We start from the raw sequence: 12,143 nt of genomic DNA, 5'->3' as shown, positions 1-12,143 counted from the left end.
CTCTCTACGTGGAGAAGGACATCATGCTTGGTCAGGGGAAAACGTAAACCCCTCAGAGATGACTGGACACACTGGTTGCAACAATGGGCTCAAACATACCTAATACTGGGAGGATGACACGGAGCCAAGAAATATTGTCTGCTGTTATGCGTAGGGTCACAAAGATTAGGAACCAACTTAACACCTAACAACAATAACGACTACTTTTTCAAGCATGATGTTCTTCCCCAATGATTAGTCTCTCTCCATGACGTGTCCAAACTAAGCGAGACAATGTGCGCCCATCTCCCACTTATCAGGGGAATTCTGGTTGTTCTCCGCCAAGACAATTTTGCTCATTCTTTTCATAGCTTCTGGCTCATTCAATATTTTTGCCAGCATGCAAATACATCGATTATTCCTCTAATTTATTCATTGTCCATTGTTAGCATGTATGCGAGAAGATTTGAAATACCATGGCTTGAGTCAGGAACACCCGAGTCCTCGGTGTGATATCTTTTCTCCTGAATCCTGTAGAGAGTTCTCATGCAGCAGGTCTGTCCAGCACAATCTATTGTTTGATTCCTTGACTGTACCTTCCAGGGGGTTGATAATGGATCTGTGTTAAATGAAATCCTTTTAAAGCTTCCATCTATTTTTGCCATTTATCATGATAATGCTCATCAATATATTTAAGATGATTTTTGTTTTCTTTATGTCTGTTTACTTCATTAAAAAGGTTATCATTCTTCATAATTGTCAATTCTTCTCCACTTTTAGCAATGAAGGCTGTACACTTCACTTAATAGTTTATTAACCAACTTTTTCTCTAATCCTGATAATATGTTCTTCTTCATGAAATATATTTTCGTGGATTAAATGTTTAGTGGGCACTCTGAATAGGGAGTTCCATCGGCAGAGTGGGTTAAGTGTTAGACTATGAATTACAAAGCCAACAGTTCAAACCTACCAGCCCATCTGCTCTTGTGGAGAAAGATGGGGCTGTGTGCTGCAGTTTTATGCACAGAGATTTACAGAATCAAATTCTTTCTATTTTTTAGACTTAAAACCGACTAATGAGGAAACTGTTCTAACACACTGAAAAGAATTGTGTTTTTTTTAATGCCAAATTATTTCAAAACTCTGTATTTCTTTTGGGATGATAAAGTCAAACATTGTGTAAATTTTTGTAGGACATGTAACACCATATGTAACTGTTGTTCTGTTTCTTTCTTCCAAAGATTATATGAAGGTAAAGAAGAGACTCGGCCCAAAGCACGTGATGATTCCCACAATATAGCTGTGCATGTTAGGAGAGTGCACGGTTGCCGCTCTTCAAACAAACCCAAAGGATTTGAGCAGAGAATTGAAGAATTAATAGTAATTTTAAAGAAAGTGTAAGTACTATTAAAAATGAAATTTTATGAATGCAGAATTATTTTGAATTGTTTTAAAATAGTGTTTGCTGATAAATATGCTTAAGTGGTAATCTAGCACTATTCAGGTGAGCTGATGATGCTGGAATTTTGCCTCTAGAGGAATACAGTCTTCAGGAATCTAATCACTGTAAGTGTTTACAGGAGTAAAAAGCCCCATTTTTGTCCCTTGGAGCTGCTGATGGTTTCGAACTGCCAGCCATGCAGATCGTAGCCCACCACATAACCATTACACCAACAGGACTCCCTAGACTGATAATAGCAATGTAAATGAGGAGAGAATTCCTTTATGGTATATTTAAATTCACATAAAGTCTTAAACTGTATATATAGAATTTCTGATTTAGTCCTCACATCAATGTTTTGAGGTAACAGTGATAAACTAGTAAGTAAACAGAGTAAGTGTATGTTCTTAATCCACCATCTATGTTCTTCCTTAGAACATGCCTTTTCATGTCTCCTTAAACTCTAAGGAGTATTCATTTTCTTTTGTTGTACAATAAAAGTGAAATGTTACACAATGAATTTGTTGTTGTCAGGTGTTGTGTTAGTCCAGGTGGTCTAGAGAAACAAATCCATAGAAGAGGTTTATACACAAGAACAACTGAATATTGAGAAAAAATCCCAGCCCAGTCCTGTCCAAGTACATAAGTCCAATATTAGCCCAAATGTCTGACACCAATCTATAAAGTCCTCTTCAGACTCACGAAACACATGCAATGACACCGAATGCAGGATGATCACAGGCCAGTGGGTAGAAAGTCTTTGGGTCCAATGGCACTGTGAGCATCTCAGCTCTGGCAGGGGCCTCCACGTGGCTTCTCCAGTTCTCAGGGAAGCATCAAGTTAGGTCCATGTGGCTTCTTCCCAGGGATGTCTCTCAGGGAGTCAGCTTTATCAATAGAGTCTCCAAAGGAATGAGTAGAGTGAGAAGATGTTTCCTACCTCCAAGGAGGAAATATAGGAATTCCCAATAGTCTCAGGAGGCCATGCCCACATGCCCACATGGAGGCCTCATTGGTTGTATCCTGATTGACATGCCAGACTCCATCCCTTCACTCGCAATCCTCTCAAATTGACACCAGATTGTGTAACTACCATGCCGTGGAGATGGTTTTGACTCATAGTGATCCTATGTACAGCAGAATGAAGCATTGGCCAGTCCTGCTCTGTTCTCAACAATTGTTCTTATGTTTGGGTCTGTGGATACAATCACTGTGTCCATCCATCTATTTTTTTCACTGCCCCTGTACTTTACCAAGTATGATGCCCTTCTACATGGACTGGCGTCTCCTGACAACATATCCAAAGTACATGAGACAACCTCTTGCTATTCTTGCCTCTAAGAAGCACTCTGTATTACTTCAAAGGCAGATTTCTTCTTTTGGCAGGACCTGGTACTTTCAACATTCTTCCCCAGCACCATAATTCCAATGTTCAGCTTTTATTTGCACATGAGGCAATGCCAAATACCATGGCCTGGGTCAAGCACACCTTAGTCCTTAAAGTAATAACATCCCTGCTCTTCGACACTTTAGAGAGGTCTGTGCCGCTGGTTCACTCAGTGTGATGTACCCTGTGATCCCTTCTCCGCTGCTTCCCTGAGTATTGATTGTGGAGTCAAGCCATACTCAATCACGAATGACTTCCATCTTTTCTCCACTTCTCATGATGTTACCTCCTGGTCCAGTTGTGAAGATTTGGATTTTCTTTACATGGAATTGTAATCCATTCTGAAGGCCACGATCCTTGCTCTTCATCAGCAAGTGCTTCAAGCCCTCCTCACTTTCAGCAAGCAAGGTTGCATCATCTGCATAGAGCAGCTTGTTAATAAACCAGTAATTTATTTTGGCTATAAAAGTCACAATAAATTAGTGACACTAACTAGTCTGGACTATTGTCTCTCTGGGCTGGGATTAGTGAGGTAGGTAGGTCCTCTGGTCTGTGTCTCCTAAATCTTCACACAAAGTTACAGTTGGGCTTCACATTTTTTTTGTTTTCTTTCCTGGAGCAAACTCAAAATGATCTCTCCCAAGCTAATTTGGCTGGTTATTTGCCTGCTTCCTTGTAGTTGTAGAACTGGTCTCCATTGTCTTGCTAATGCCCACTAGGGGACGCTCTCAGCCCCACTCTTGCCTTTGACACCCATTTGTAACTCAGGGGCATCCATCTTCAAATGCAGGGAGAGAGTGTTTCTCCATCAGCTAATATGAAGGCTTCTATTTTTAACTTTTCATGAGATGGGTTGATCTGGTGGCTGCAACAAGAAGCTTAAACAAATCAATGATTATGAAAATGGCACAGGCCTGCACAAGGTCCCCATAAATCAGAGCCACCTTGACAGCAGCACACAACAGTTCTCAATGATCTTTCTCGGTTTTGAAGGCCCTCTTCACCATTGCACCAGTGATCTATCTATTTCCCCTCCCATTATATTCTCCATTGCTCTCTCTGCTTGTGATACTGAACTGTTTCTCTTGTGCCTGTTGGCACAATGTTGAACTTGGTCAGAAGAGGGTGCTGGAGGGACATCAGAGAGGAAGGGGCTTCTAGACCTGCTTCTGGTTTCAATCTCTTTGTGTCTATTATGCACCTTTTATGTTCTAGGCATTGTCCTAAAAACATCACATATTTTTAAGGATTGTATCATTTTTAAGGGTGATATTTATACTCTAGTAGGGGAGATAGGTGTTTTGGCTTTTTTAAAATGAACTTGCTGAATTGTTTCATTGACTATAATAGAAGTCTATATGGCATGCAATGGAGAAGGAAAAGGAATGATATTTATATAGGATGTTTAGTCATAACTGCCTTTGAAGGGCAATATTATATCTATTTATAGTTTAGAGGTGTAAGCGAAGGGCCTGTCTATCACACTACCTTCTCATTCATGCCATTCTTGGTTGGATAGAAGTAAATCATATATCTCTTCCCTTTACAAATTCAAGGAAAGAGAATTATGCAAGAAGATGACTCCTTGGGGGCTACACCGAGTAGGTTTGCCATGTTTGATAATATTATCAATCTTCTTGTAACAATCTTAATCACATTTGTAATGGGCCTGGCTGTTTTATGTTCAGAACACAGAATTAATCCTCTTAAAGGTAGTTTACTATTGGATCGAAGTCCTTGAGTAGTTCCGACAGTTTGGTGTTTGAAGGCAAAATTTAAAGTTTGGCAGTTGTGGTAGTTACATAATCTGTTGTCAATTTGAGACTTAAGAGTGAAAGGGTGGAGTTTAGCCTGTCAATCAGGCCGCAGCTTGATGACCTCATTTGGAACTGCTAAGGAGGTAAATAGCTCATTGAAGGTAGAATATACACATAACCCCTGTAAGACATTTCTGTTGAAAAGACACATGGAGTTATGCTAGAGCTCTGGAGCTGATGGAGTCACGTGGAGACCCCTACCAGTGCTCAGATGCTTCTACTGCCATTGGGTCCACAAGACTTTTTACCCACTGGCCTCTGATCTTCCTGCATTCATCATCATTGCGTGTGTTTTGTGAGTCTGAAGAGGAATTAATGTATTGGACATATGGGCTAATATCAGACTGATGGACTTTACCTGGACTGGGCTGGTATTTTTCTCAATATTCAATTGCTCTTGTATATAAAGCTCTTTCTTATACACATAAGAGTGTCCATGAATTTGTTTCTCTAGTCTATGCAGACTAACACAGCAGTGTAGACCCATCTTGATGAATCATGGGAGAAATGTCTGGAATTCTGTTTCTTAAAAGGTCATAGTCATGAAAACCCTATAGTTTTACTGTAGGCAGAGTTTTACTCTGAAAATACATGAGGGACCATAAGTTAGAATCTACAACTGGTTAGATTTTGTCAATGGATAGGTTTTGTTACTATGTCTTCTCCCCTTCTGTTGAAGCATTACCACATGCTAATCCGACTGGTGAAATGTTTCAGTGCTGTGATTTTAACTCATTTGGAAAAGTAGCTACTGCATTCTCTAAAATTTATTCTGTCAACAGAATGACATAAGGTGCTGTTCTCACAATAGGGCTAGACATAACATGACTGTGTTTACTTTAAATAGATTAATCAGATTTTACCTTAACTTTGTGTGTATTTAAAAAAATACACCAAATGCCATTGAAATCGAGATTATTCTGATTTATGGCTGCCCTGTGGGTTTCAGAGTAGACTGACCCAAAGGGTTTCCTCACCGCAGTCTTCTTAAAAGGAGCTAGCCAGGACTTTCTTCCATGGTGCCACTGTGTGGGCTTGAAGGACCAGCCTGTGAACACGAATCAGAGGGTCCTTCCAGTGGATTACAACTCAAAATAAAGTTTACAAAAAAGAAAAGAAATGACAATAACCTAAATTAACGATGTATTTTTACTTCTCAATAGTCTCCATATTTGTGCATACCTCTAGCTCAACACCAGTGACTGATAGGTACACTGAAGCATTTCTGCTCCCAACACATTAGACTTACTATGAGTCTTATGAATTTGGTGTGGATGACATGAGAATAAATCAACTGCAATTATTTCGATAGTTTTGGGGCACTTCTACAAATATAAATTGATATTCATATCTATAGTTGTACAATCATTATGACAATTAATTTTAGAACATTTTCTTCTTCCTTGTATTCATTGTTATTAGTGTTATTATTATTTTTAATTGTGGTAAAAATATACACACCAAAACATTTTCTAATTCAACACCTTCAACATGCAAATTCAGTGTCATTGATTAGATTCTGTTGTGCAACCATTATTGATATCCTTTTCCAAATTATTCCTCCACCATTAAAATAAACTCAATGCCCTCCCCTCAAAGCAAAAAAACTTTTCCTCCCTCATTCATAGTAACCACTGGTTAACTTTGGTTTCTTTCTTTCAAGTAGTTTTCTTGATATAAAAGTTCACATATCATAAACTTCTGTAGGAAATTGACTTTTAAAAAGAGTTGTATATACATCATCGCAATCAGTTCTAGTGTTCCCTCCCCCTCCCACGTTCATTGCTTGCTCCCTAATCCCCTCCACCCTCCTAATCCCTAGTCCCAGGTAAATCATTGCATCAGTTATTGTCTCTATGCAGCCATTCCTCTGTGCTTCCAAAACTGGGAAACCTAATAGAAACAAACAAACAAAAAGAGTGAGACAGAGAGAAGAAAATAATAAGAGAAGAAAATAATAATAGTAATATAAAGATAAAAATTAAAGTCAAGAGTAAGAAAGAAAAGACCACCAAAATATTAAAAATCCGGACAAGAAATTCCTGTCATGGAACAAATGAGAAATATTTAAGTGTAGAGCAAATTCAAGTTGGGTCTAGAGGAAGGTCAACTGACCAAGTATCGTATTAAACTGTGGTTGATGCACCGTTATCAAGTTTATAGTAATCTCTCTCTGATAGTAAAACTGTTCAAGTCCCTTGCTTACGGCCAGGAGTGATCTACTAGTGGCTTAATCTGACTAGTTACTATGCAGATGAATTTTGGGCTCCTCCTGACCTCCGTAGTCTTCTACAAACTGGATGCTCATAATTTATGCTCTCATATCATTCTCTTCATCATATTAGGGGTTTGTTATGCCATCTTTGGATCACACAGGCTGGTGTGCTTCTCTGTATGGACTTAGTTGATGCTTCACTTAGATGGTTGCTTGTTTGAATACAAGCCTTCAAGACTGCAGGCACTATTCCACTTGATAGCCGGGCACCATCTGCTTTCTTCACCACCCTTATCTTCATTGATTTGTTCAGGGAGGTGAGTATCGAGCAGGACCATGTTATAAGAACTAACTCTTCTTGGATTGGGGATAGAATTATGTGAGAGCCCAGAATCCATTTGCTTGTTTGGTAATGAACAACTCTGATTTACTTTGAGTGTCATATTATGACAAAAACCAAAACTAACGAGAACAACGACAACAACACACACAAAAAACAAAAACAGAAACAAACAACAACACCCCCCATCTCCAGTCAAGAAACAAAACCAAAACAATAAAGGAAAATATTGTCAATCATCACCTTGGGGGATAAAGCAATTGCCTTGATAACATCAATAATTTTCATAGAACTTAAGGTACTGTTGATATGAAGGGTTAATGTGAGTATAGTCCACTTGGGAGACGCAATCCATGAGTTGTTGCTTTGTACAGAATGATTTCTTAGTTGATTGAGCTCTGTTTACATTGAACGTGGGGGGTTGGTGCTGGAGGAAATTTACTGGACCGTTTTTACAAGGGAAGAGCCTGGCCTATCAGAATGATACCTCTCATATTAGTGCAAGGGGAGCACTGAGATACTAAACATAAGGTGATTCTGGGTCTCCCTACATTGGTCCCCACAAAGCCAGGGGTCCCATTCAAGGTCCAACAACTGCCATTTTCACAGTCTTGGGGTGGCCATCCTTTGCTTCCTCTCCCATCAGGGAGTTTCAGTCCTAAGTGCACAGGCTACAGATAGTTTTGAGGTAGGGCCATTTGTTTAGTTGGGCCTCCATGTCGAATTCCCCTGGTTTGGCCTTGGGAAATGCCATATTCCCTGTATAGCGAGTGTCTGTGGTCATCTTAGCGCTTAGTCTATGGCATGGTTCCCCAAGAGTTGGGTGGAACTAATTCAAAGTGTCTACACAGGAATATAAAAGTGGTTTTATTTTCCCAAGAGGTTCCCTACAATTGTTATTTAATATCCCTTCCCAATGTGAGGTTACTCTTCCTCATTTACCCAGCATTCCCACCAACAGAAGCATCAGGGCCTCCTCTGAAATGCAGATGCTCCCCTCCTCCAGCCTTGACTTGATTTTCCAGTAAGGTTCTCCTCTCGTTCCCATGGAGTGCCTTGTCTCAATGTCCTCAAGACTCAAGTGGAAGGTAATCCTCCTTTCCCACTCTGGAAGGAGTGACCCCAGCTCACGTGTGGTCTCTCTTTTTGAGGTGGTTCTTATAAACTGCACGTAAAGGGGGAAAGGAGGAGGTGATATATGGTTCATGACCAGTAGGCATACTTTCCACCTATTTCTTTGGAAATTGGTCTCTAAGATTTCTTTAAGTGGTGTTTCTCCTTATGGTAGTGGATTTACACAACATTGGTCTTTTGTTATTGACTGATCTTGCTCAGCATAATGCTTTCCAGGTCCTTCCACAACTGCAGTCATTTTTTATTAGTAGGCTCATCTTTCCCTTTCAGGATGTGGGAGCGAGCTGGACTGCAGGAGTCATCCAAGGATACATGCTAAAAGGGCAGAACACTGAGTTGGCTAGAAGTTTTGCAGAGTTTCCATGTAGTGGGTAGAAGTTTTAATATTTCAAAAGAGAATGTTTCAGAAGAAAAGTGCAATGGATTATGAGTAAACAGTCCTAACAGCTGTGAAGTAAAACATGCATTGACATTTTAATATTAAAATAATTTGGAATTATTTTTACCTGTTAATTAGTGAATTCAACATTACATTTGAACTCATGTTTCTGGCAATTCTTGGCACTGGTGCTTGAGATAGTTAAAGTTTATTGTGGCCAATAAACACCTGTGAGGTTAATTGAAGGGTGGAAAGATGAATGGCTCAGTGAGCCTTACCTTTCTAGTTCTCGGGTCTCTTGCTTTCTGATGGTTAGACCAGGGTGAAGCTGCCTTAGCCAGTTTCCTGCTTCAGCTGGAAAGGCTCACTTCCTGCAAGACATCCCTGAGGAGAAGCTGCATGGACCTACCCCAGTGCAGCCCTGGGTCCTGGAGCAGCCATGTGGAGAGCCCTGCCAGCGCTGAGATGCTTACATGCTCACTGATTTGGCTTTCTTCCTGCAGTCAGTGTCATTGCACGTATTTTGTGAGATTGAGGAGGCATTTGTAGATTGGTGTTGGACATATGGGCTAATGTTGGACTTGGGATGTTTTCTTGATGTGCACTTACCCTTTATATAAAACACTCTTATATGAGTTTCTGTGGATTTGTTTCTCTAATGAATGCAGACTAACACAGGGCTGCTGGATGAATACCTGCTGTCTTTGACCAAGTGAGTTTTTATCCTGTTGTAAAGAGAGAGATAGTAAACATAGGTACTATACCATTTTGTGATGAATGCTTGGAAGAAAAACAAATGCAGAGTAAGAGTATATACGATGTGAGAGAAGTGATCAGAGAAGGCCTCTCTGAGAAGGTGACATTGGTAATTGAATAAAATGAGAGAGCGCATGCCAATTAAATGCCTCAGAGAGTGAACTCCAGGCAGAGGAAACTCAAGTGCAAGAATCCAATGGTAAAAGAAAAGGCAACAAGGTCAAAGGATGAGCGAGGGGAAGAGTTGGTGTAAATGAGGCCACCATGGATGAAATCCCTGGTGGGTCCTGGCAGGCTTTGTCTGATTGGCAGTCATAGATATGACATGTTCTGATTTACTTTGCCAGGAGACAATTTAGGGTGATCTGCCTATAAGAAGTCCTGGTAGCATAGTGGGTTATGTATTGAACTGCTAACCACCAGATCAATGGTTCAAACCCACCTGCTGCTCTGAGAGAGTAAGAAAAGGCTTTCTGCACCCCTAAAGATGTACAGCCTCAGAAACCCACAAAGGTAGTTCTTCTCTGTCCTGTAGTGTCGACATGAATCAGAACTCAATGGAGTTGAGTTGTTCGGGGACTGTGGAATTGATATAGATGAAGGAGAGCTCTGTTACGTTAGGAAGTTTAATTTGACATGTACAATGTTCGTTTCTTTCTTAAGCAGGGTTGGATAGTCCCGGAAGCAAATGAGATTCTTTACTCAAATTCATCACTAGTATGATGAAGGATTTGGGGGAAAATCATCTCCCTCACATATTTGCATGCGGTTATGCTGCCTGCAACAACACTGGCTTTTAAAATGCAATTACAAACTGCTTTGGTAAAAATAATTGGTTTCTTTATAATGACTAAATTTAGGGGGGGGGGGAGTGACATGGCCTATGTGTATCTGTAGAGGTTGTGGAAAGGGTAAAAAATGAGGTGAACTTATAAATGAGCTGTGAAAAGCAGTTTAAGATCCTCGGAGAAAACTTGCCCCAATTGTTTTTTCTTCTACTTTCTTCAATTAGAGACGTTTCCTCTGAGGGAATGAGGCATCTGAAGATCATTATGTGTCAGTGGTGCGGTGGTGCAGAGCCACTTTGCAGGAATGACTCAGAGGGATCGCTCCCTGGAAGAACATCAGGATTTTTGCCATATAGATTCAGGCTGTTTAAAATCCAAATGCAATATGGCTCTACAGTGTTGTCCTCTGGTGAAATGGCGTATATAAGATGAGGAATCGCATACTCAAATTACATTTAAGGGCTCTATGCTAATCAGAGCGAAAAATACATTGTGCGGCCATTAATTCTGCCTGTTAAAAATATAGTTTGCTTGGAGGCAAAGGGCACGAGGATGTGGTGAGCCATGGGAAAAGAAGCCCTCTTCTAGGAAGGAAAGCCTTTGGTAGATACTGAAAGGGAAATATTCACCAGGAATGCTGTGGTTATGGAAGGTTTCTTCAGGAACAGTGATGGATTATAATAAGAGGAACTAAATAAAGAGTATGATTTCTATCTTGTGTAGATGGATTAGCAAAGGGAGCAATGAAGACTCATTGACCGCAGATTGATGTTCCCATTATGGTCCAGCGTCTTGGCCTATCAACTGCAGTGACAGTCAGTTTTGGAACTAACTGAGTTCTGAATGTGCTCCTTTGATTTCTGGTTGTATATCTTGGAATTTTTTCTACCACATGGTATTCAACCCACTTATCTATATAATTGGCACAATTAGTAGCTGCATAGGGTCATTGCTATTGTGCAGCTTAAATACTATTAGGTGTATTAAGACAAAAATCCTCATTCTTGTCGAGGCGATTCGGACTCATAGTGATGTTGTAAGCTGTAAATCTTTGCAGAAGCAGACTACCACATCCTTCTCCCGGGGCAGTCACTGACCTCTCGTTAGCAGCAAAGCCCTCAAGCACTGTGCTGCCAGGCTCCCTACCTTTTTCCTGCTGAGCCCAACATAGGCTCTTTGATCGGTTTGGTTCAAAACGAACTTGTTAGGTTCTTGATCCTGACCAAACCAACCGCCACGGAGTCCATTCCAACTCACAGTGAACCCGTCTAAGGTTTCTGAGGTTTGCGAACAATTCTGTAGCAGACAGTTGCTGCTTTCTCTTGGGCCGCAGCTGGTGCGTTTGAACTGCAGGCTTTATGGTTCGCCGCTCAGCACTTACCCAAAAGCTTTTTGATAGATCAAAACAAAAACAACACACACACACACACGTTGTTATGCATACACCATTGTTGAAGTATAAAGGGGTTCCTAGACGTTCTGAAAAATAATGTATCAAATATCTTTTTTTCCTTCAAAAAAGAAAAATATAAATTTCTCTTACTTTTTAATGAATTAATTAAAAAATAACTATTATTTACCGCATTTTTGCATTAGTGTAAGATGTTGTCAGTGATATTTTCATACCGGGGTTGAAGAACTGAATATTGGGTCACAATTAACTAGTATTTAAAAATAATATATTTTTATACTTTTGCTCTACTTTTGGAAATAAATACCTCTATTATAATATTTATTATAAAATTAGTTGTAGTGTACAGACATACATATCTCCAGCATAGATGCCATTTGAATTCTTGGATACCTTTTAAATATGTTCATGATATAACTTTAGTACTTTAAAAGTTATTATATCCTTGGGATAATTATATTTTTTATTGACATCTATCTATTCTTACATTAAATCC

The 12,143-nt window shown here is 39.9% G+C and overlaps 1 protein-coding gene across 1 annotated transcript in view; it reads left to right on the top strand.

The window, feature by feature from the left end:
- CNBD1 (cyclic nucleotide binding domain containing 1) overlaps window positions 1-12,143 on the top strand; it is a 308,432-nt gene that overhangs the window by 25,982 nt on the left and 270,307 nt on the right. The window contains exon 5 of the mRNA XM_075550829.1: window positions 1,221-1,376. Coding sequence (XP_075406944.1) covers window positions 1,221-1,376 — 156 coding nt within the window. The remainder of the gene's footprint in view (window positions 1-1,220; window positions 1,377-12,143) is intronic.

The sequence above is a fragment of the Tenrec ecaudatus genome, chromosome 5, assembly GCF_050624435.1.
Source record: "Tenrec ecaudatus isolate mTenEca1 chromosome 5, mTenEca1.hap1, whole genome shotgun sequence".
Lineage (NCBI taxonomy): Eukaryota > Metazoa > Chordata > Mammalia > Afrosoricida > Tenrecidae > Tenrec > Tenrec ecaudatus.
Note: the sequence above shows the minus strand (reverse complement) of the source record. Positions and strands in the feature narration are given on the sequence as shown.